Below are 23743 nucleotides of genomic sequence, written 5' to 3'. Positions count from 1 at the left end.
CCTCATCCATCACGGTTGCACCTCACGAAGACGGCTCTACCCACGACGAAAGCAACACTGGGCAAGTTGCTGTTAAGCAAGCATACGAATTGCAGTAAGATTTAGTCTCATATCCTTTCATACTCGCTGTCAATCTTGCCTAGAAACTAATCAGTCCTCCAGCTTAATACCGTGTTAGCGACTCGATCAACACTGTCATCCGGATTGAGTGAGGTGTCACGACTGCTCACGATTCGTACTGTGCCAGTAGCCTCGAACTTGCGCCAACTGGTTCTGAAAGTGACTGTGTCTCGATCTTCAGCGCACTGTCCGAGAATTTAACCTCATTGCCCCTTTGGCGCATCAACCCTTCAACGACATCCAGGTTATCGCCAGAACCCTGCTGTCGATATTCTTTGCTGGAGCCTACTGAGTAGATACGCCAACCTACAGCCGCCTTATCCAATCATGGCGCCCGCACGCCAACCGCCCCAGCCCTTCTCCAAGGATGAGAAGGTTCTCTGTTTCCATGGTGAGATGCTATATGAGGCCAAGATTCTCGACATCCAGCCTGCCGAGAGTGGCGAAGGCTTCCAGTATCGCATTCACTACAAGGGCTGGAAGAACACTTGGGACGACTGGGTTTCTATCGATCGCATCCGCAAGTTCACAGAGGAGAATAAGGAGCTTGCCAGCCAGCTGCACGCCCAGATGAAGGACCTACGCCAGAAGAGCAGTGCCAAACCCCCCAAGAAGGGCAACCTTCGTGTCAATGGGACCGACTCAGCTCGCGGTAGTGAGGAGCGAACTGCAGGTGTCGCTGCCACTGGCCGTGGCCCTCGCCGGGCGAGAGATTTTGACCTCGAGCAGGTGAGTGCCAAAACCGAGTTTCTTTGTGTCTTGCTTTCTGTTCTGCGTTTGTTTCAATTTTTGGTTTCTCTCGATGTGCCATTATATTGGTCTCCAAGTAGAAGCTCATTGTGAAGTGAGCTTGAAACAAAGTCCGAAAGACGGGAAGGAGGAAGGAAACGATAGGGGGGTGAATGCCCTCATCAATGTGGGGCCATCAGCAAAGCTGGTCACCGAATACTTCCCGACCTCTTCACTGCCGGGCGGCTGGTATTCATTTAATCGAAGGAAGGAGCGTTGTGTGAATCAGCGTCCATCGAGGCACTTGCCGAAAAGGAATTTCCACCTTCCTGCCCCGACAAGTCTTCGCTGGTCAAACCTTTCTTCAACACCACACCTTCCACCGATTCCACACATTCCTCCCACATCCCACTCTTCTCTTTCCAAATCGCCGGTTCGATTTCCTATCCTCTCCCAGAAAACTCTCCTTTCTCCCATTCATCGCATTCATACCCATCACAACGTCTCGTGTCTTGCCTTGAAAATTTCAGGATACATCATCACAAACTTCATCAACAATCATCACTACCCTACTCAAGCTACAAGATGAGCTCCCCGGCTTGGGATAGCTTTGCTCGGGTGTACGACTGGGTTCTGTCGCAGCAGGCTGCGCAGTACTCTGGCGCTCAGCCCAACTACGCCTCTCCACCCCAACGCGGATTCATGTCTCGATTAGACTACGCCCGTCAACTTGCCCATTACCGTCACAACAACCCTGTTGGTCGGGCAGAGGATGCCAACGAACACGAATACCGACAAGATGTCGAAGCATCTCAAGGCGAATACATCGAGATCAAGACCGATTGCGCCAGTGACTTCGACTATGGCAATTACGAGACACCAGCTCCAGCCTCAGACGACTATCTGTATGGCGACGTCGACGTGATCAATCATCGCCCAAATCAGCACTATCAGCAACGCAAAAGACGTCAACCGGAGCCAGACTACGATGAGGAAGACGCGGCGTTTGAGCAGCATCACAAAAGGCGTCGAATGTATTCGGACGAGGACGAGGACGGGAATGTTAACTCTGATCTGCCCCGATACTACTTCAGGGAGGAGTATGACGAGTATGACGAAGAGGAGGCGGGAATGAACCAGAACCGATTGAAATATGAGGAGGAAGACGACGAAGTCAATGAAGAGGAGACGGGCGTGAACCGATTCGACTTTGAGGAAGATGAAGGTTTGAGGGACTACGACGACACTCTGAGCGAGAGGCAGTATCGGAACAACCTGTTCCGACAGCGACTCGAATCTGGCGAAGAAGATGACACTTTCCTACCCAACAGACGTCGGAAGTACATGTATAGTGAAGATGACTTCGATGGCTACGACGAGGCATCTGTTCGCCCACGCAAGAAGGTTCGCTGGGCTTCACCCGTGTACGAGGAAAATGAAGACGAGTTCTACCAAGCCGACAACGAAGATGAGGGAGACGAAGATCAGACAGTCGGGCGAGCCTCAGATTCCGATGGCGACGTGGAATCTGCCGACATCATCGACCTGATCAGTATTTCTAGCCATGAGACCGTTGGCAGCGACGACGACGACGATAGGACCAGCATAACCAGCGACTCCAGTATAGAATTCCTTGGGGAGCGTCCCGCGAATGCCAACATCGAGAACCAGCATGATCTACGACGCTTTCAAGATGGCGAGTCGGAAGATGCCAAGGATGTCGTCGAAGAGCTTTTGCAGAGGCCCTGCGGCACAAACAAGAGAAAGCGTGAGAACAGTGTGGAGATACTCCTCGAGTTCCGCCTTAATGTTCGACGTAGGCTGCAGTAGGCCGTGGGTGGCCCAACACACCAGCATCAGAAACATCCTGCTGGTTCCGCCTGTCTGGCAGGAACGGTCCCAGACTTCTCCTTCCCGCAGCACAATGAAGAGTTTCTGATCTTCTACCGAATTCCCGCCCTTTCTTTCTCGAACCATCCCCAAACACCAGCTTCTCATAGAACCACTGCACTCCACTCGCCACACGCTACACTGGCTCTTTACACACTCATCTCGTTCATCATGGCTTTTACGTCTCGCAAATCTCGGCCAGCCGAACCATTGCGTCGGCGACCTCAGCATGATCAAGTGGTGACCTGGAAGGAACCGCGCTTGCTGAGGGCTGATAACCTGACCCTCTCGCCTGCTCCCCGTGCCAGACCCTATGTCACAAAAGACGGCAAGCCCAACTATGACAATCGCTACGATACGAGCGTCACGACTCTCAAGCGAGAACAGCCTGCCCGGACGAAGTCGTCATCTGCTCGCTCTCCGGGAACGAGCGAGGAAGAACTTCCGATTGTGAGTTTACACAAACGCAATGCTTGCCCCAGTGGGAAGCTTCCGCATGTGCGGATTGAGGAGGACTACCATTGAGAGAAACCATTATCAATTCGACAGCCCAGCGCCCTGGAGGCTTTTTCTTTTCTTTTTTTTCTTTTTCTATTGCGCCATGCCTACTAATCGACACAAATACTAATATCACATACCAGGAGGATGGATTTCATGCACGCCCGTCCATTAAGCTTCCCATCCCTGATCACATCAAGGCGATGCTTGTTGACGACTGGGAGAACATCACCAAGAACAATCAGCTGGTCCCGCTTCCTCACCCTCACCCCGTTGACGACATTTTGAGCGACTACCTCAACTACGAGCGCCCGAACAGGGAAGATGGTTCTGCAAACATGGACATTCTTGAAGAAGTCGTTGCAGGACTTCGCGAGTACTTTGAGAAGTCTTTGAGCCGTATCTTACTGTACCGGTAAGTTTTCTGCTTGGATTTGGTATCTCGAACTCTACTGATCTCTCCATAGCTTTGAGCGACCCCAGTACCATGAGATTCGCAAGGTGTGGGAGAAGGCTGGTGAGGAAGACAAGCACAAGTCTGTCTGCGATACCTATGGACCTGAACACTTGTGCCGCCTGATGGGTAAGTCCATTCGAGACGCCTAGTCTGGCTTAGTACTGATTCAAGACAGTGTCTCTTCCCGAGCTCGTCGCTCAGACAAACATGGACCAGCAATCTGTGGCGCGTCTGCGTGAGGAACTCTCCAAGCTCACCGTCTGGCTCGGCAAGAACGCAAAGAACTACTTTGTCAGCGAATATGAGACCCCTTCTCAGGAGTATATCGACAAGGCTCGGAGCTTCTAGGCGGCCAGACCTCATCTTGCATCCCGAGTCAAATGGTCAGCCGACTAAACGGCAGACAGTTTGACGTTTCATCTTGACTTTTTCTTTGCATTGTTGGAATCCCAGCACCTGGTCATGCAGGCTTGGTGAGGGGTTTAGTTGGAGGTGTGGAAAATGGACATCCAGCATCTTTGTATCGCCTGCTAGTATCAGGCATACTCAACCGGTATGAGAGTTGAGATAGATAGTAATCATTGTTTTCTATTCGCAAAAGCATCCTTTCTTGACCCTTGTGTCTTGTGAGGCAAGTATACGAATATGGTCGCTGGTCCATCTGACTCGTCTCTTTCTTTGCAGTCTTCAGTAATCATGCAGGTAGTTGTCAACGCGACAAGTGAATCATGTGCCAATCAAGGAGACGAGCCCGAATCACCAGTGGTCTTGAGTGAACTTTTGTTTGATTCCAAGTAACTTGATGCAGACATCCTCGTCTACGTATGTTTGTTGTACAGTCCGCCATAATTTTGTACACTTTTTTCCGTGGTGATGATACACGATTTTGGCCTCTGCTGCGCCCGAGCTGTTGCTTTCCAGCCCAGTCATGCTCGAGGAACCTATCTCCTCTGACAACCCCGAACACCTATCCTCTCTTCGCCTCCCGTCCTCTATGTTTGGAAAATCCTTCTGAACCTCAACCCGTCTCTTACTTCACCCCCTTCCTATAGTCCCTTTACCGCGCAACAGCCTTCTCGACGTAGAAACCTGGGTCTGGCCTCCGCAGGTCGCGCATCTCGTGCTGGCTCATGGCGCGGTCGACCTCCTGGACCTTGACGAGCTCCTTGACCTTGATAATCATACCGGCGAACTGGGGGCTGACGGGGTGGAAGACGGTCTGGGAGCGGCGGCGGAGGCCGAGGGCCTCGAGGACGCCGCGGGTGCTCTTGGGGAGGCCGATGGCGGAGCGGTGGAGGGTGATGCGGAAGAAGGTCATGTTGGGCGGGTGATCGTGGCGGCGGTGTATTGTTTGAGATTAGGACAAGACGCGTAGGTATGGGTTTGGCTTCGTCGTCGAGGGAAGAGTGCTTGCGACGTGGGTTGTCGTGTGCTCCTTGCTCGTTCGATTAGGGATGGGTGATCACTTGTTTCTGTCGAGGTATTGATGTTAGCGCCTGTTCATGCAGTTCTTGAACAATCTGCAGGAGCCGGGGACGTATCGTACAATTGAGCCTCTGCTAAAGCAGTCTTTCCGTCGCAATGTCGTGGAATTTCAGGGAAGCGACCCGATACTGGATAGCTTTCCCAGCAATGCGATCGAAAGATCCAAAAATCACTAAGCTGGCGTTGGGAATTTCGATGGTCCGTGCGTCAGTCACGGGCGGAAGTTGCCAGGGCGTGGTCTACTTGAGGACGAGGTTCAGTGGTCTCCACTTATTTTGTCTTGTCTATACCCCTTAGGAGGGTTAAAATCGCAGTGAAAGGCCTCGCACTGAACACCCTCTTCGGGCTGCGAGATGCAGGTGAGCGGCGCAAGCAGTGTCTGGTCCTTTGGCTTGAGATTCTTTCCTCAGAGGGGGTTAATATTGCAGTGAAGGGGCGCCAGGACTAGATGGTTCGCCTCAGTAACTCGGCCGGCCATTACCTCTGCCTTCATCGGCCTAGCATGATTGAGACACTAAGGCTGCCTTAGCATACGCCTGTTGTCATCGCCTTGAGGTGGGTTTAAATCGCAGTGAAGACCACTAATGTCTCAACCGATAGATGCCTAGAGTGATTGCCTTGCAGGAGGTTCATACTACGTTGAATGGACTATGCGGACCAGAACTTCCCACGCTATTTTGCCCAAGTTACCCACCTACACTATGCTCGCAACCATTGGGCCTAGGCAGCATGGTCGGGAACTCTGATGGTCTGGCGGTTAACTCAGCCCAGCCTCGCCTTGCGATTCATCCCCTTGGAGAGAGTCGAAATCGCAGTGAAGGGCACCTCTTGGAATACAGCACACCTTTACCCTTGCACTTGCCACTATTGGCCAATTCGTAAGACTAATGGGTGCGGAATACGGATACGTGGATGGCATCAAGATGGCCCAGCCGGGCATCGGGTCTGGCGGTATTGGTTCACTGCGGGTGGTCGAAGACGGATAATTGTAGAACCATGTACAAGCCGTAAACCTTTGCGTTCAAGCTATGCGTCCACGGGGCGAAACCTGGGGGAAAGTTCTGTTGCAACAATATTCTCGATATGAGGTTCAGACTCCTCGTGGGCTCCGTTGTGTCTGGCGAGACCAGGCGCCTACCTATCTAAGTAGTTATCTTCGAGCTCGTGATTGAATGCAGAAGCAAGTTCGGCGTGCTAATGTTGGAAGAATTGCAATAACTAGACCGCGCTAGTGAGTGTAACTATCATGATCAATGACTCCTCGGCATGCGACGGCGTTCTCAAGTATCAACTCAAATACCGGAAACCCGCCCCCCCCCCCCCCCACAATGTTCTTTTTTGAAGAAGAATTATCCTTGATGAGATTTGCACACTCGGGGGACGGTTAATGTAGTTCGCAAACAACCCTTTCTAATAAATAAAACAACCTTTCTTATCTGACAACGCACGCTAACTACCTTACTCTCAGAGTCTTTCTGAGAAAGATTGTACCTACCTCACGAGTAACTAAGCCTATTATCAAGGGGACAGACAGTACAGCGAGACATTGCCCATTCAATACGGCCATGAAATACAACCCCCCACAACAACGTGATAGAAAGGCCACCAAATCCCTTCAACTCCTGGAATTTGCAAAGGAACCCTCCCCCTTTCTCTCTCTCTCTCTCTCTCGCAATGGACTAGCCAAATACACAACTCCCGAGAGCACATTTAAGCGCTCTCGATCTAAAGAGCCTACCGACTGCGATGATACATAACCAGGTATTCAAGCACTTTCTAGCTCCCGCCGTCTACTCGGCAAATCGTTTGTTCGAATCAGAATACCGATGGATGAACGCCATATCAGCAATTTGGAACAATGATTGCCGACAGAAGCTGCCGCTTTCCTTGAGTCTTGAGACATGCACGAGCAGCCCAAAAGCCGACACCATTCCGGGCCGGGTCACCAGTGCGGTCCGGACGACCCGACCAGTTCGACAGGCTCAATTTAAGCTTATCCCAGGGCTCCATCCGAACTGGTGTCGAACCGCCATCCAATCCCTGAAGAGATTGACGCTGCCGCCAGCGGGGCACAAGCGCGACCCTAATGTCTCGGAAGTACCCGACGTCGCGGTTGACAAGGCAGGTAGGTCGTCACTGTTCATGGCACGTCGAAAGCAATGCTTCAAAAGGTAATCGGGCAAAACCATTAGTATATCCCGGGGGACTGCGCAGCACTACACGTATATAGCTTGTCGTACAAGACGCCATTTAGCACACCATCATCCCTCGCATGACGTTAAAATCATAGACTCCATTTCTATAGCCACATCCCGTGGCAAACCGTAACCTTCCGCCGCTAACCGTTAAACCCTTACATCTGCACCTCCACTCTGCCCTCGGCGCCTGGTGCGCCGCCGCCGCCGAGCTGAGGAAGGATGTAGGTAATGTCGTCCCACGGGTGACGGTACAGACCAGTGCGGAGTCTCTTCTGGTCGAGGTAGTGGGCAATAAGACCGATGGAACGGCCGAGAACGAACAGACCGTTGAGGACACCCATCTTGAGGTAGTCCTCGGCCTCTTCGGAGGAGAAGGCACCGCAGTTGCGCATCAGGTCAACGAAGCAGACAGCAATGCAGCCATCGACGTTGAGAATGAGGTTGTCCTTCTTGGAGGTGGTGACGGTCTCGACAGCCAGGGCGTAGTCGAGAAGCTTGTGGGTGGGGAACTTGGCCTTGACGTACTCCTTGACAAGCTCGACACGGAGATCGGGGTTGTTGCGGGACTTGACACGGTGACCGATACCGGGGATGAGCTTGTTCGCCTTGCGCATGTTGTCGACGAACTCACGGGGGCTCAGGCCCTTGTCGAAGGCCTTGGTGAACTCCTCGGCGGCACCGTCAAGGGCACCACCGAAGCGGGAACCGATGGTCAGGAGACCAGCGACAAGGGAGGAGATAAGGTCCTTGCCGGCACGGGTGGTGATGATGGTGTTCATGGCACCGGACACGGCAGGGCCGTGGTCGGCAGTAAGCATGAGAACCATCTCGAGGAACTTGGAGGCGTAGGGGGGAAGGCGGCGGCGGAACCACAGAAGGGACATGACACCACCGATGCCAATCTCTTCCTTGAAAACGTCGGAAATGGGCATGCCTGCGTACAGGAGCTCCTGTCCACGGTCATCGGAAATGGTGGAGATGAAGGCAGCGGGCTTACGGATGAGACCGAGCTCCTGGGCCCAGGAGTAGTCGATGGGGATCTTGGGAACGACGGGCTCAGGCTGGGGCTTGATGGTGCCGTTCTTGACGAGGGAGTCGTAGAGAGCCTTGAGGACCTGGGGCATCTCCTCGAAGGTCTCGGGGACGTAGAAGCCAGCCTCCTTCATCTTCTCGTTCTTGGTCTTGGCCGTCTCCAGGGTGGAGTTGGCGAAGGCACCGGCGTGACCGAACTGAACCTCAGTCTTGAACATGCTGGCGCAGGTACCAATGGCCCAGGCAACGATGGGCTTGGTAATGACACCATCCTCAACGGCCTTGATGACCTTGTACTCCTCAACACCACCAACCTCACCGAGCAGGACGAGAATCTTGCAGTCGGGGTCGGCCTGGTATCTGAGCAAGTGGTCGATGAAGGTGGTTCCGGGGTATCTGTCACCACCAATGGCCACACCCTCGTAAACACCGTCGGTGTTGTTGGCGATAATGTTGTTGAGCTCGTTGGACATACCACCAGACTTGGAGACGTAACCAACGGAACCCTTGCGGTACAGCTTGGAAGCGACAATGTTGTCCATCATGCCACCAGTGTTACCGATCTTGAAGCAGCCAGGCTTGATACCACCAACAGTGGCGGGGCCAATGATGGTGATGCCCTTCTGCTGAGCCTTGTGGGCGATCTCACGAGCGCGCTTGCATTTTTGTTAGCGGGGTATGAATCCAGAGGGAAGAGACCGACTTACGCGCTCGGGGACACCCTCAGCAATGATGGCAATGGTCTTGATCTGGGGGAACTCCATCAACTCCATGGTGGAGGTGTAGACACTTCGGGAGGAGGCGAAGTTGACGACAACGTCAACGTCGGGGTGCTTGGCAATGGCCTTGGGGACCTCCTGGTAGACGGGCAGGAGAGTCTCGCTGGTTCCCCAGTACATCTTGGAGACGAACTGACCACCGAAAGTGTAGATGATACCGGCGACGGAGGGGGTCTTGCGCTTGCAGATGAAGTCGAAGTCGAGCATACCCTGGACGGCGCGGGGCTGCAGACCGTAGACGAAGCATCTGGTCTTGTCGTTGAACAGAGCGTGTTCGGGGAGAGGGCTCAAAGGACGGCTGGGAGCCGAGAAGCGTGTGATGTTGTCGTTGGCAGACAGGCCGCTGGCTGCCTTGGCGCCATTGGCACCGTTAGCGGGGGTGGTGGCCGAAGGCATTGTGAAGAAAGTCGAGCTTCGTCGGGGAGGATGAGAGTCTCAGCAAGGGAAGAAGAAAAAAGATTCTGGCGAGGGGTAACAAGGTCAGCAAGCTTGTTCGAAACAGACAATGGGCGCCAGAAACAAGTCTATGGATGTCTGCCCGCGAGAGAGATGAAGGAGAAAGATGTCCAAAGTAAGGATTGGAAAGGTTGAAGGTGGAGGAGGAGGAGGATGAGTAGTAAGAGGAAGTTTGGTGGAAAACAAACGAGTCGGAATTATGGTGGGGAGAAGGTGAGATTTCAGGAGGGACTCGGAGAGACGACAGTTCGCTCAGGGAAGCTGAAATCGTTGGATCTGCGAGGCTACATGCTCATCGGCAGCTGGGGACACCACCAGACATTAAGTGGACCTTTGTAGCTGGCGTAGCCCCAGCTCCTTGGTGGGAGAGACTTTTTTTTTTGGTCCTGGTCGTGTCTGATGCGATGTGCGGCGGCGAGCGGGTGTGGAAGTGACATGAGGTGTGTGTGAAGCGTTCGGAGGTGGGAAAGAGGCGTCGGAGGGGCAGGATTGACATGACCGGGGTGGGTAGGATTCGGGGAGCGGTAACTGACCTAGGCGGTGATGCTGTTGTCTGTCTACCCTGGTATGGGTGTAGGTATTGATGGGATCAAGCAGCGGCGCACAACGGCAAAGTCCAGCTTCTTTTTTTGTCGAGCTGACGGAGGAGAGATCCTTTTGTGAGAAAAGGGATTGGCGTGGGGGTAAGAGAGAGAGAGAGAGAGAAAAGGAAGCTTCTCAGGAGCAGCAAGAGGGTGAGAAGAAGGAGGGAAGGAGAGGAAAAGCGAGAGAGAGAGAGAGAGTCGAGTGACAGTGAGCGAGGGTCGGAGGAGAAGAAGGAGGACGGAGGTCGGGTATCGTAAGTAGTTGAGGAGCACGGAGACGGGCCACCAGCAGGGTGTGAGTTTTTGGTGAGGTGGAATTAGTATTTTTCCAAGTATTGTTTTCCATGGACCATGGTTCTCTCTGTCCTTTCTTTGCTTTTTGCTAGTGTACGTCGGATTCTCTCCAGCGGAAATCGGCAAGGGAGTGGGAGGAACGAACGAACGGTGTGCTGTGCGTATGTAGTGCGTGGTGCGTGGTGCGGACAAAGTACATACATGGCGGTGCGCGGGTGCGTCTTGCGTTTGTGTGAGGTGATGGTGAGCAGGGATTGTTTTTGGTGGGCTTGCGTCCCAAGTATCCGAGGGAGCAACGCAACGAGCAACAAGAGAGGAAGGGACAGGTCCGCGTTCGAGTCAAAGTCAACTTTTGGAAAGAGGTACCTCTGATACTTGGCACTTGCCCAAGCATACACGACCATGTAGAGTACCTTCCATTACCCAACTAAAGGTAGGGTAAGGTAAGCTATCCGTATCTGTCTGTACACGTCCTTATCGAGACAAGACCAGATTAGGTACCTTGGCTCTAGATTAGAAAGAAAAAAGGGCCAATCCCAATCCCAATTATGGCTGGTCACCAACAATGCCAAACAATGCTTTGCAGCCGCAGGAACAGAACGGGCGGGCAGAAAGTGGTGAACCAGAAGCAACGGATGGGTTGACTCTGTGGTTGTGGACTTCCATTGTAGTGAAGGGGTACGGGTGAGCTAAGGTACCTTGCGGAGGGGTCCTCGACATCGGCAAGTACCTAGGCAAGGTACGGGCGATCAGTATGGCCGGCACTGCGTCGGGTCAGGTACTTCGCACAGGGCCCGGTAGATTTTCTTGGGACGGCTTGACGGCGCAGTGACACACAACTCTGCCAAAGTCGGGCCATTAGGACTCTGAGAGAGAAGCCTGAGACTTTTTTTTCTCTTGGGTTTGAGGGGTGCGTGGTGCGTGGTGGTGCGTGGAATGGAGGGGTGATGGGGAATGGGAATTGAGAAAATGGAGACTTCCGTCATGCGACGGCCGAAAGAGTTGGGGAAGTTCCCGACCAATGCCGCCAAATGATTGGCCCGTGGATTGTTGAAGTGTTGAATTGGCCAGCGGGCAGGGAAGGGAAAAGGCGAAAAAAGGGAGATGCGATGGGACCGCCCAAAGGCACATAGCTCACGCACCAACCAGGCAAACGGGCAAGGACCCTTGGCCCCCGCTTGTTTCTGGCGAACCCCACACAACCTCACCTCACTGGGTACCTTACCTTACGGACTACGTACCGCAAGGTCCCAGAAAAAAGGTCCCGGTAGGAAATCTGAGCTAAGGTGCTTGCGCCCCATGGACAGGGTGAAGAAAAGACTTGCACAGGGAAGCAAGGCCGTACCTGGGGGGCGCTAGACTGCTAGTGGCCAAGCACCTTGCCAAAATTGGAGCTCACCTCACCTAAATGCTCATGCTCATGCTCTCTCTCTGTGCCCCAAAGGAAGCTGCCCTGTCCCACAACTGCCTGGCACTTACTGCCCTGAGGTGGGCTGGACCTGAGCTTGAGCCCAGACGGACGCTGCAACTGCGGATAGACCAGGTACCGGTACCAGCTCCATCCGCGGACGGGCTGGTCTGCGTACCTGCACAAGCCCTGACTCTCACAGTCTTTTTCGGCGCCTTCCCTTCTCTTCTTCCTATATTGGTGCAACTTGCACCTCTCAGAAACATTAGGCAGAAACAGATGGAACAGACAGAGCAAGCGCACAACGATAAGATCCAGATCCCATCATCCGACAGACGGACACTTGACCTCAAAGGGAACTCGTCCAGTGAGACGGGCGGTGTCCGCCCGCCGGTCACCGCAATGTCAGTGTCAATATCGAATGGCGGTTGTGTCTCTATCTGCTCTCAATTGGATGTTCCAAGTTCCGGGAGCTCCCCCCGCCCCGACCAGTCCAAGTTGAGACCAAGTCGGCTCGGCTGGCACTGGCGCTTGACCGCCAACAATACCTCTCTTGTCGGGAGGCGCCCAAAGCTCTCTCTCTCTCTCTCTTATCGTACCTTGACGCACCAGGGCATTCGGGAATGCAGCAGCCTGCACCTTGGTTTGACCGCACCTTGAGTCTCGCCCAATGGCCTCGGACTGGATTGTCAGGGAGGATCAACATTCGCCAACTTGGCCGCCGGGATGGCTTCTGGGATTGTAATCAATCTGAACACGACTGGTTTACACGCACACGCCTATCCAGACACCGTTGATACTAGGTATACAACCACACAACCAACATCAGGGCTTACACCGTCAGGTAGAGGCACTGGAAGGCTCGCCTGTCTGAGTGGGGGCGAGGCGGTCACTAAAACAGCCTCGCCTCCTTGCCCGTATTCCTTCCATCGCTGCATGCGAACGGAGGGTGGTTGCTGTCAGCCAAGGGAATCGAGGTATTATTTCGAAGCCTGTGTGGGATTTTGTGTGCGTGAGAATGAGAAATGGGGAAGAGACGATGTTGTGCATCCATCCAGATCCAGGTATGTACGGGTACAAGGCCACTTGGGATGATGCACTACCTTACTCTATTCGACCAAAGAGGGAAGAGAAGCAGCAGCAAGATACCCGCTTGAGAGAAAATTCAGATGCAAAAAATCAAGGACATTGCAGATGCCAGACGGAACAAGGCGGCGATAGTCGTAAATGCGAAGCGCCGCGAAGAAACCACGGCCGAAACAGACCGGCGACGGCGACGGAGATGAAAAAAAAAATAAAAAAGCACTCAAAAGACTCGCGCGCCTAGGACAAGCAGAGAAGGACAGAGGAAAAAGACCCAAACGGGCATTTCAGCACCCATGCTCGCATTCCCCGAAACCCGGCATGCCGCATCCACCTCCGCCGGTTTTCGGTCCTCCCCATCGTCACTCCGCCGACCACCGGGCATTGCGCGCCTTCATCTTGGAGATACCCGAGTGTGTGTACTGCGTACGGATGCGCGAGTAATAGCAGCTGTTCTGGCATCTTCCCACTCACACTCGTACGGGAACACGAACGGCCATGGCTAATGGCCCCTTGTCGTAGCTTGGGGATCTGGTTTTCGAAAATGACAGGGCCAGGTAGGTCATGCTGAGCGAGCCTAAGCATTGCTAGGTGCAGGTGGGCAACAGGAGCGAAGAATGAGTAGGGGTTGATGTGCCGTCTGACCAGGCAGTCCAACGTCTCACTCGAGGTTGATTTGATGACTGTGCTTGGTCGTCGTCCCAGGTGCCAATCCCAGCGCCATGGCTAATTACGGCGCCAATGCCCGGTTCCTGGACCAATTTGTGTCTCCGTACTTTGACTGACACCGAATTTGGGGGGATCTGACCTGACATCCGGGCTACCGTCCGTTGTCCCACGCACGAGATGAGAAACGTCCGAAATCACATAGTCATCCCGCGGCGCTCGAGTGCGCCCGAATCGGTAGTACTGGAAACGCGACTCTCAGTCTCCCGCTGGCTGCTGGTGGATAAACAACGGCTTTTTTTGTGTTTTCTTTCCTTCCTTCTCTCGGTTCGTTTTGGGCAAGGGGCCTGATCCTGATCTCGATCGGATACGGGGGACAGACAGAAACAGAAACAGACCACCCCCAATTTCCCAAGGTAAGGTAAGGTACGGATAGGCAACCCCAACCCACGAGAATGGAGAATCGTCTGGAAGCATTGGAAGACCACAGCCGGTGTAAGCGACGAAGCGACGAGGATGATGCGCCGTACCGCTTCGCACCGCACCGGCAACGTTCCCCAAGCCCCATCCAGCAGCCAGCAGCCAGCAGTCTGTCTTCCGCCCTGTCCCGTTCGGCTGTGGTGCACCTGCACTATGTTGATGGACCATGTTGGAATCTGTGAAGGGTGAGGTTGATGAGCACAACAATGCAGCACCTAGGTGTATGTAAAAATGGCGGTCCCTGCGATTTTCGGCGGACATTCTGGCGCTGGGGTTGCATCGATCCATCATCCGGGAAAGGGCGGGAGAGGTGGTGGTCCAACACTTCCATGCTGTGGACGGAGTACTGCCACGACTGTGTGGTGCGTGTAGCTGTATGTAAAAATGCCGCCCTTGCGCCGCCTGGGAGGCAAAATCGATAATTGTTGCCGTCCATTTCGTTAGGTTTCTCTTTGCCCATTTCCCGTCCTCTCCTAGAGATTCTCACTCGGTCTTCCTTGGTCTTCAGAGCCTGCAATATTGTCAGTGAGTGAGCACCTCAGAGTGACTTTCCAAAAGGTACGAGACGAGATCCACTTAAACCTCTCAACAACCACTGCCTGTCTCTTTTTTTCATCCACCTTTCCCAAATCCCCCCTCCCCAGACTTTTTTTTTTTTCGTTAGGTTCCATCTTGGTCGAATTCCCCTGCCCTGCCAGCATTTTCCTTCTCAACCCCTCCATCCCTTTATTGCGTACCTTGTTGCAATCCAACCGGCAAGATTGTCGCCAATTTCGAGGTGAGTCCAACAAGAAGAAGGAGAGGGAAAGGTATAGGGCAGATAGGGCAGGTACAGATACAGGTACTTGCCTATGCTGTCCGTTGCCCCTTCCCTCCCGGTTCAGTACCTTAGCACCTGCACTTTCCCACCCGTTTTTCCCTCGCAGTCGTTCTTGCTTTTTGCGGATATGTCGAGTGTGCCCCTGTAAGGTGTCGTGTGTTCTGCCACCGCCATCGAGGGGTAGCGTGCATGGACAGCTGGGCTGGAGCTCCCCGAATTCCCACCCCCCTCTCAAAAATACACCCGGTCCCCAAAAATACTTTCCCCTCCCCCCAGTTCTTTTTTTTCCCTCTCCCGGAGCTTGCGAGAGATTCTCACAGGTGTCTGGTTCCAATGCACCTCACTGCACCGCACAACCACAACACGCACCACCCCAAAACTTTTTGGCGTGGTCCCTTAGCTCCCTCAAGGTGCAAAGGTGAAAATCCACCGATTTTCAAAGCCACCAAAACGATCCCGGTCGGTACCTGGGCGCGCTTCGTTGCCCCAAGATGTACCTCCCGTCCCTCTCCCGTCACTTTCTCACCCCTCCCCCTCCCACCCACCACACCACCGTCACACACACACACACGCACACCCACCCCCTCCTCCTTCGTCCGCTCTTCCTGCTCTTCCTCTCCCCGAAGTCCCAGCAACAAATAATCCCTGGGAGCTTCGACAGAATCCAAAATTTTGAAAGGCTGACGATCTTCTCCCTCTCTCTCCACGCACCAGCACAGCTTCTCTCCTTCCACTCCATTCCTCCCACTCCCCAATCCATACTTCTCCTTCAACCTCGCCGCTTCTTTCTTCCCTCACACACCGCTCTGCTTGACTCGACTCGACTTCGATTCGACCTCCGATTCCTGACATTCACTTGATTTCAGGTCTTCACCACAACTTCGTCCCCAGACTTCGACTTCGTCGCCTGGTCGCACTTGCTCTCTCTCTCTCGGTATGTTCTCACTGCAGCCAAACACTCTTCCAAAGCTCAATCTTGTCGCCTCGTCTTTCCCCATCCCAGCCGAGTCTCCAGTTGGATCGTGAGAGCCCCTCTTCCAGAGCTCGGCGCGAACATCTGGAGCCTTCCGCTTGCTTGCCGTGGTGACATTTGCCGCCCACGAAGCTCCTTACCAGAAGCTCAGCCAGTTGAAAGAAAGTCTGCTGCTTGCTGACGGGCAGCGGAACTCCAAACTCCACCTCCGAGCCACACAAATATACTTCGTTTTCCAAAGGCAATCGCTGACCAGTCCGCTCCCAATTCAGGCAAAATAAAGCAGGGAAAAGAACTCTCAAGAAAACTCACCTCTTTCTCACCTCACAACCGCCAGAATGTCCGCCAAGTCCATCCTCGAGGCCGACGGCAAGGCTATCCTCAACTACCACCTCACCCGCGCTCCCGTCATCAAGGCCTCTCCTCTTCCCGTCCCCACCAAGCACAACCCTCCCCCCAGGTTGTGCTCTCTGCACTTCCCCGAGGATGCCAACGTCGAGGATGTCCTCAACCAGGCCGAGGTCACCTACCCCTGGGTTCTCCAGCCCGGTGTCAAGTTCGTCGCCAAGCCCGATCAATTGATCAAGCGCCGTGGCAAGAGCGGTCTCCTGGCCCTCAACAAGACCTGGCCCGAGGCTCGCGCCTGGATCGCCGAGCGTGCTGGTAAGGAGCAGAAGGTCGAGACCGTCACTGGTGTCCTGCGCCAATTCCTCGTCGAGCCCTTCGTTCCCCACCCTCAAGACACCGAGTACTACATCAACATCATGTCCGTCAGAGATGTAAGTTTTGTCGCAGATTTCCTCCCCTTTTGAGCTGGCGGTTGCTTTGTGGCAGCAGCAGCAGCAGCAGCAGCAGATCATTCGTGGCGAGGCATGGCGTGGCGGGCCGTCTTCTCCAATTCGTTGGCGGGGCCGGAGTGGGCAGTCCATCCATCAATGAGTCGCGCGGGTGTGAAAACACCAACGCATCATCACACTGCAAAAGTGAAACTCATCGACGGTTGAAAGTGAGAATAACTGGAAGAAAACTTTGTTTGGCAACCGTGGAAAGGGAATTTGCATGCTTTATGCCATTTCCTATCCATGGGTCAAATAAGTGGATTCCGGCCGCTGGACTGCCCTTTCCGGTAATTTTTCTCCCGAACCGGACGAACGGATGCCACGAGACGAGGCCTGTGGCCCGTCCACCCCGTCCACCCATGCCTCTTGCAGAAGTTGCCATATGCATACGACGGCCCTTATGCCTCATCTGTCGAAACCCTCACATAAATCATCGATGCTAATCATGGATTTCCGATAGGGCGACTGGATCCTCTTCACTCACGAGGGTGGTGTTGATGTCGGTGATGTTGACGCCAAGGCTGAGAAGCTCTTGATCCCCGTCGACCTCTCACAATACCCTTCCAACGACGAGATCGCCGCGTCTCTGTTGAAGAAGGTCCCCAAGGGCGTTCACAACGTGCTGGTTGACTTCATCACCCGGTTGTACGCCGTCTACGTCGAGTGCCAGTTCACCTACCTCGAGATCAACCCCCTCGTTGTCATCCCCAACGAGGATGCCACCTCCGCCTCTGTGCACTTCCTCGATCTTGCTGCCAAGCTCGACCAGACCGCCGACTTCGAGTGCGGTGTCAAGTGGGCTATTGCCCGCTCCCCTGCCGCTCTCGGCCTGACCAACGTCGCCGCCGCCAACGGCGAGAAGGTCAACATCGATGCCGGCCCGCCGATGGAGTTCCCCGCTCCCTTCGGTCGTGAGCTGACCAAGGAGGAGGCCTACATTGCCGACCTTGACGCCAAGACCGGTGCCTCCCTCAAGCTTACCGTCCTCAACCCCAACGGACGTATCTGGACTCTGGTCGCTGGTGGTGGTGCTTCCGTCGTCTACGCCGATGCCATTGCCTCTTCCGGTTTCGCCGACGAGCTCGCCAACTACGGTGAGTACTCTGGTGCTCCCACCGAGTCTCAGACCTACCACTACGCCCGCACCGTCCTCGACCTCATGCTCCGCGCTCCTCTGACCGACGAGGGCAAGGTCCTCTTCATTGGTGGTGGTATCGCCAACTTCACCAACGTCGCCAGCACATTCAAGGGTGTCATCCGCGCCCTCCGCGACTACGCCAAGCAGCTCAACGAGCACAAGGTCCAGATCTGGGTCCGTCGTGCCGGCCCCAACTACCAGGAGGGTCTCAAGAACATGAAGGCTGCCACCCAAGAACTTGGCCTGAACGCCAAGATCTTCGGCCCCGAGATGCACGTCTCCGGTATCGTGCCCCTGGCCCTCGTCCCCGGCAGATGGGAGGCCAGCGGCGCTGAGGAGTTCAGAGGTTAAACGGTATAAATGAAATGAAATATGTGTGTTTGGGGGAGTGGACTTGGAGAGCCATAGTTCTGGTATTACGGGTTTAGACGAAAGGAAAGTTTTTGCCTGGTACTTGGAATGGCATCTTGCCCACTTTCTTGTACGCTTGCAAAGTTTACGGTGTTTATGACGGCTGGTGCAACAAATGCTCTTGACAGGAAGGTCGAGGGCCGGGTCCTTGTATCGTATGTATGGAGGGCATGGTCGACGATCAGATGAGCAAATAATTAGACGCTCTGTAATGTGATCTTGACTAGAGGTTCAATGCTTGTTTTTCGTTTCAATGTTGTTGTGACTCAAAGTGATTAAAGCAATGTTCGTCTAGTGTGTGTGCGTGTGGGTGTTGAGTCATCAATTTAAGATAATGTCAAAGACTATTGATATTCCTATGTCAAGCTGGCCGACTGATCATACCCAAAGGGAGGGAGAGCCTATCTTTTGTCTCATTTATATAGAGATAGAAAGGCAGGTATCCCGTCCTTGGGCTCCCTGAACAAAGTGACGTAGCATGTACGGTCTTTTGCAGATGGAAACGGCATCCCAAGCTCTTTTTATTGCGCTCGTAGAATGGCTGGTGGTTGTGGTTCCTTCCAAGCCCCCATCTTATTCAGTCCTCTTCATAGACGTATATATATAGTCCCTTGACGTACTCTAGATGCCACGCGCGCTTCGTCCCTTGCGTCTCCTGTTATGACTCTTGTTAAGAAAAGGCAATAAGGGTATTTAGCTTTTGCACAATATCGAGAGTTCCCGGCTCTATAACGGACATGATTAGTTCGACCAAGACGACCATGAATTGGCGAACTTTCAGTATGTTCACGGCCGAGGATGACTTGGAGGAAACATTTGAACGCGAAAAGAAGGATTAACATTTTCAAATTTATCGTCTAGGCGCGAAACCAGTCCGTTGTCGAACGATGATGGGATCTGGATAAGATGATCGCTGATCTTGTTACCTTGGAGAGCCACAGCCTGGCTAAGATAAGGCCTGCCTGTTCTGGATCAAGTTCATGGCTTAAGAGGTAAGTGTTTGTAAGTATCTATATCTATAGAATCTCATCGCTATAAAGCAATTTAGTTCTTTGCCGTTACTTCTTTCAACGTAAAGTCTCAACCCATCCACTTTGCTTTAAACGTAAATGTATATGCTCTTTACATAACCCAACACCACACTCCATCGTTTCACCTTGTATCACTCGCTTTTACACACCTTCCAGTGAAGCGTGGTTAGTGACAGCGTGTAGAGTGCTTGATAAAGAGGCTGGACTGGGGCGAGGAAGGTGGCAAAAGGCCCTTTTCATGGAGCAGATCTCCTTTTTACCCTTGAGCTTCAGACTGTTAAAACAGAGAGGATTAGCAGCGATAATTTTGACAACAGGGCCAAGGGGCTCTATAATCTCAGAGCTACGGTAGGATATAAAAGCAATACACGTTCTGGTTTGTGATTACATAGTTAGCCTTTTTTCCTCTTACTTGGGGAGATTATTATTATCAATAAGTCACAGTATAGTCAAGCTGAGAGGAGGCTGCTTATTTGATCCTGTTTAAGAGCCAGATTAATCTATAAAGATGAGATACGTTTTGGCTTGCAGGGAGCTTTTGCCACTTTCGCCCGCCGCAAAGTCTGTGAAGGACACCATTCAGTTTCACAAGGCCGAGATGACATTCCTCCACGGCCAAGGTAGTATATAAAGAACAAGACTATTCCAGTCTGTTGAAAGCTTTCGTTGCTCTTACCTAGGAATATCAAACAACGCCACGGGCAGGCACCTTACAATGGGATCAATCGGGTCTTGATCTTACACACTATCCATCTTGGATACGTCTGCTTAAGGTCAAAGTTCTTTTTATGATTTCAAAGTAGTAAGTCTCACGTTCCTTCCTTAATACTCCCTGTCTTCTCGCTATTTCTATAACAATCACTGACCATCTCGCTCAAGCCCTACATTCACGAATACGTCCAGGGCTGAAAGAACGTGACGGAGCGAACGGATCTCAGGGGGTTCAAACTCGACTTCTCTCCTTTTCCATGACGTTCAAAGGTCGGCATGGGCTAACGTAGATTGATGCCCTCCACCTCCGGGGCACACAGCTTCTAGAGACATGAGCCCAGCGCCCACCAGCATCTTGATGCCCCCCCTGCCAATCATATCCCGTGAGTACGTTATTTATATACGACGATACAGAATAGGCTGTCTCAGACGTGAGATCATACATCCAGATGCCCAAGATGTCTCTCTCAAACTATCGTGATACGTACGATCGCGAACCATCGCCAGTGTCAAGTTAGACTAATTGGAAGGGTTTAGCTTGCACAATATTCAAGCACTCATCACATATGACACGCCATAGCTCAAGTCTTAATAAGTATCAATTGAGGTTTATAAACAAACCGCGGGGAATCTATGATGCCAGAAAGAAACCAAGTCATTACCTCCAAACCTTCCTAATGAGCCACATACAACATCCAGCGTACGCTTCCAGAGCTTTTACAAGAACAAAAGAGCAAGCAGAGGTGCAGCAAGAGCGGCAACCTCGGGGCGCACTGCGATGCCGGCATTGGGGGTGGTGCTCGACGAAGGGGTGGAAGTGCCGGTAGGGGTGGAGGTGCCGGTGGCAGCAGGAATAGTGGTACCGCCAGTGTTAGTGCCGGGAGTGTTGGAGTCGGAGTCGGCAAGGGGAGAGACGGCGAGGCCAGTGATCTCCGTCTTTCCATCAACATCGTAGACCTTGTGCTTGACGGTCCAGTCGGAGATGGAGATGATCTTGCCAGAGGGCTTGTTCTTGATACCGTTGTCGATGAGGTCCTGGCCACCAGGGGGAACGTCCGGCAGGGTGAAGTTGTTGTTAAATCCTTTCTCCTTGATCAGGGACGAGGCGCACTTGGGAGGGTCCGGAGAGGAGGAAGGAGCCTTAGTGGCCTGCAGGGTCTTGAAGTCGACCTTCTTGTACTGCGTGGCAAGGTTCTGGTAGTCAATGAGCAGCTTGACGGACTTATCGTCATTGACCTTGACGAGACCATAGTTGTTGTCCTCCTGGCTGTACTCGTAGACGAGACCTCCGGAGAAGACGGAGTTCATGTCGGAGCCATAGATGGAGCCAATCTCGGTGAAGGGGCGAGGGGTGACCTGGTTGCAGCCAAACTCGGAGAAGAAGACGGGCACAGAGGTGTCCTTCAGACTAGAGACGAGCTGGTCGTAGGTGGAGGTCTTGAAGCTGGAATCACCGCACCACGAATAGGAGTTGAGGCCGAAAAGATCGATGCGGCTGGGGTCCTTGGCGTCTCCGTTCTCAGCACACTGCAGGTAGTTCCAGGAGTCGACGAGGATCTCGCGCACGTCAGCAGCGGAGTAACCGACGGGGATTGCGCGGTCGGAGTGCTTGGCGATGTAGTTCTTCAAGTCGCGAGTGACGGCGCGGAGGTACTGGGGAACGAACTCGGCCGTCTGAACGTTATTCATGACCTCATTGCCGGAGAAGAAGGCGAGGGTGTTGGGGTAGCTTTTGAAAGCCTCGACGATGGCGAAGGTGCGGTTGAGGTAGGCAGCGTAGTAGCTGGTCCAGGGCTCGAAACTCGTGATACTCTCGCCGACGAGGGGAGAGTTAACGTCGAGAATCATATACATGCCAGCTGCGTTAAAGACGGAAGCGCAAGCATCATGGTTCAAGTTGGGGTCCAGGTTGTAGACGCGGATGGCGTTGGCGCCCAGGCGCTGGAGAAGGGCAGCATCGCGCAGGCAAATGTCACCATCGCTGAGGGGGTCGCGACCGTGAGAAGGGTCGTAGCCGGCGCTGCCGCCAATCTGGTAGTCGACACCAACGATCTGGAACTTTTCGCCGCCCTCGGTGACGAAGGCATTGCCCTTGACGGTGAGAGGCTTGACAGCGGCAGCCAGAGTCGCACTCAATGCGACAAGAGCAGTTTGGACCTGCAGATTGGCGCCAAATTAGATTAAAGTTACACGGTGATGTTGGTGTTGCAGCATGTCTTGGGGAAGGGACAGAAAAGGAACATGAGGGGGAGGGGGATCGACAGAATGTGGCGTCGCCAATGTACAGGATTCCGATGATGGCTCATGGGGATGTCTCTCCACATGAACCAACAGGAGGGGAACTTGGCTTGTCTCTTGCGCCCTGATCGACGCCGCGCGATGGATTGCTACAACGGTCGAAACGGTCGATTGGACCAAACGATCCAATGGAAGCGGCGTGGAGGAGGGATAGAAGAATAAAAAGGGCTACGACTTACAAGCATGGCTGCAATACTGGCAGGATTATTTCCAGGTAGTAGTGTTGGGCTGGTAGGCGTCGGGTATTAGACGTGTGTAGTCGTAGAAGTATTTGGTGAAGTCGTTATTCTTCGTTTGGTCGTGCCTTTAGTCTAAAAGGTGGGACGAAATCCAAGAGAGCGTCGAGAAGATGAATGTGGGTATTTGTGGTGAGCCAAGGCAAGGCAAGAAAAAGAGAATTGAGACACTAAAAAGGGTCCAAAAAGGAAACAATTCTTCTGTGGATTTGTGGATGTGGTTTGAGAGAGTGACGAGAAACGAAAAGAGGAACGAGGTGTGTGTGAAGTGGTTGGAGGAGGGTGCTGTGTGTGTTTGTGTGTACGGTGCTTTTCTTCCTTTTACACAGACGAACAATACAGGCGCGACTCTGTCGAGCGAGTGTTGCAGACTGCAAACAATGAGAGGTCTCCAGGCGGGTTCGTGGAGAGAAAAGAGAAACGAGACCAGGTGCGACAGACAGGCTCTGGGCTAATAAGAGGAGGCAAGTAATAGTAATAAGAAGGAGGAGCAACGGCGAAACTTGACACGGCGAGGGAACTTAGGGAAGTCGTGACATGTAAATTAAAAATGGAAAAGGCACCTTGGCTCCCGCCTGCTGGATACGATGCTCACTGCTTTTGTCTCATCTCGGCCTAGCGTCACACAATCTCTCCCACCTCACCTTTGCACCTTCTTCTCTCCCACCCTCGATGTACCTTTTCTATTCCGTACCTTTACCGTGATACTTTGCCTCAGGGTTTACCTCACGGTAAGAACGGTAAACAAGTATACTCCGTCAGGTACCGCCACAAGCAAAGAAAAGGAAAGAACCACAAGGACAATGATGTCTCTCCGTCCCATCTCGAGTCCCCCGGCACTTCCCTCAAGTCTCTCGGACCTTGAGGCTTGCTCTCACATCACCGTCTCATCTCTGCTCACCTGTCCAGCCCATCCATTGGCTCCTTTGCCTCTGCGCCCCCCCTGTTGCGAGTCAAAAACAAGTCGAATTGGTTTCCGTCTCGCAGGCGGCCTTAGCCCCCGCCCCGTCGTCGACTTTTCCAGACCAACGGTCCTATCTTTACAACCATACTTTTCGCCAGATCGCCGTCATTAGCTCGCGACTTTGCCTACGTTGTAGAGTCTGCTTTACTAATTGCCTTTCTTT

The 23743-nt window shown here is 53.2% G+C and overlaps 6 protein-coding genes across 6 annotated transcripts; 2 read left to right on the top strand and 4 right to left on the bottom strand.

Annotated features, from left to right (window-relative positions):
• Positions 1 to 447: 447 nt before the first annotated feature.
• On the top strand, positions 448 to 4042 carry CPAR01_02534 (uncharacterized protein; the record flags this gene model as incomplete). Its single annotated transcript, XM_060486821.1, has 6 exons — positions 448 to 849; positions 1435 to 2665; positions 2753 to 3189; positions 3381 to 3652; positions 3705 to 3820; positions 3870 to 4042. The coding sequence occupies 6 exons, from the start codon at positions 448 to 450 to the stop codon at positions 4040 to 4042; spliced, it is 2631 nt and encodes an 876-aa protein (XP_060354149.1).
• Positions 4043 to 4751: 709 nt separating this feature from the next.
• On the bottom strand, positions 4752 to 5012 carry CPAR01_02533 (ribosomal protein L30; the record flags this gene model as incomplete). Its single annotated transcript, XM_060486820.1, has 1 exon — positions 4752 to 5012. The coding sequence occupies one exon, from the start codon at positions 5010 to 5012 to the stop codon at positions 4752 to 4754; it is 261 nt and encodes an 86-aa protein (XP_060354148.1).
• Positions 5013 to 7532: 2520 nt separating this feature from the next.
• Positions 7533 to 9584, bottom strand: CPAR01_02532 (ATP-citrate synthase subunit 1; the record flags this gene model as incomplete). Its single annotated transcript, XM_060486819.1, has 2 exons — positions 7533 to 9065; positions 9117 to 9584. 2 exons carry the CDS (start codon positions 9582 to 9584, stop codon positions 7533 to 7535), a joined length of 2001 nt encoding a protein of 666 aa, XP_060354147.1.
• A 4353-nt stretch (positions 9585 to 13937) lies between these two features.
• On the bottom strand, positions 13938 to 14450 carry CPAR01_02531 (uncharacterized protein; the record flags this gene model as incomplete). Its single annotated transcript, XM_060486818.1, has 1 exon — positions 13938 to 14450. The coding sequence occupies one exon, from the start codon at positions 14448 to 14450 to the stop codon at positions 13938 to 13940; it is 513 nt and encodes a 170-aa protein (XP_060354146.1).
• Positions 14451 to 16290: 1840 nt separating this feature from the next.
• Positions 16291 to 18280, top strand: CPAR01_02530 (uncharacterized protein; the record flags this gene model as incomplete). The annotated part of the gene is made up of 2 exons (XM_060486817.1): positions 16291 to 16731; positions 17252 to 18280. 2 exons carry the CDS (start codon positions 16291 to 16293, stop codon positions 18278 to 18280), a joined length of 1470 nt encoding a protein of 489 aa, XP_060354145.1.
• Positions 18281 to 20799: 2519 nt separating this feature from the next.
• CPAR01_02529 (glycolipid anchored surface protein) lies at positions 20800 to 22565 on the bottom strand (the record flags this gene model as incomplete). The annotated part of the gene is made up of 2 exons (XM_060486816.1): positions 20800 to 22239; positions 22560 to 22565. The coding sequence occupies 2 exons, from the start codon at positions 22563 to 22565 to the stop codon at positions 20800 to 20802; spliced, it is 1446 nt and encodes a 481-aa protein (XP_060354144.1).
• Between the last annotated feature and the right edge of the window lie 1178 nt (positions 22566 to 23743).

Source organism: Colletotrichum paranaense (assembly GCF_030867605.1).
Source record: "Colletotrichum paranaense strain IMI 384185 chromosome Unknown Scaffold_2.1, whole genome shotgun sequence".
Lineage (NCBI taxonomy): Eukaryota > Fungi > Ascomycota > Sordariomycetes > Glomerellales > Glomerellaceae > Colletotrichum > Colletotrichum paranaense.
Note: the sequence above shows the minus strand (reverse complement) of the source record. Positions and strands in the feature narration are given on the sequence as shown.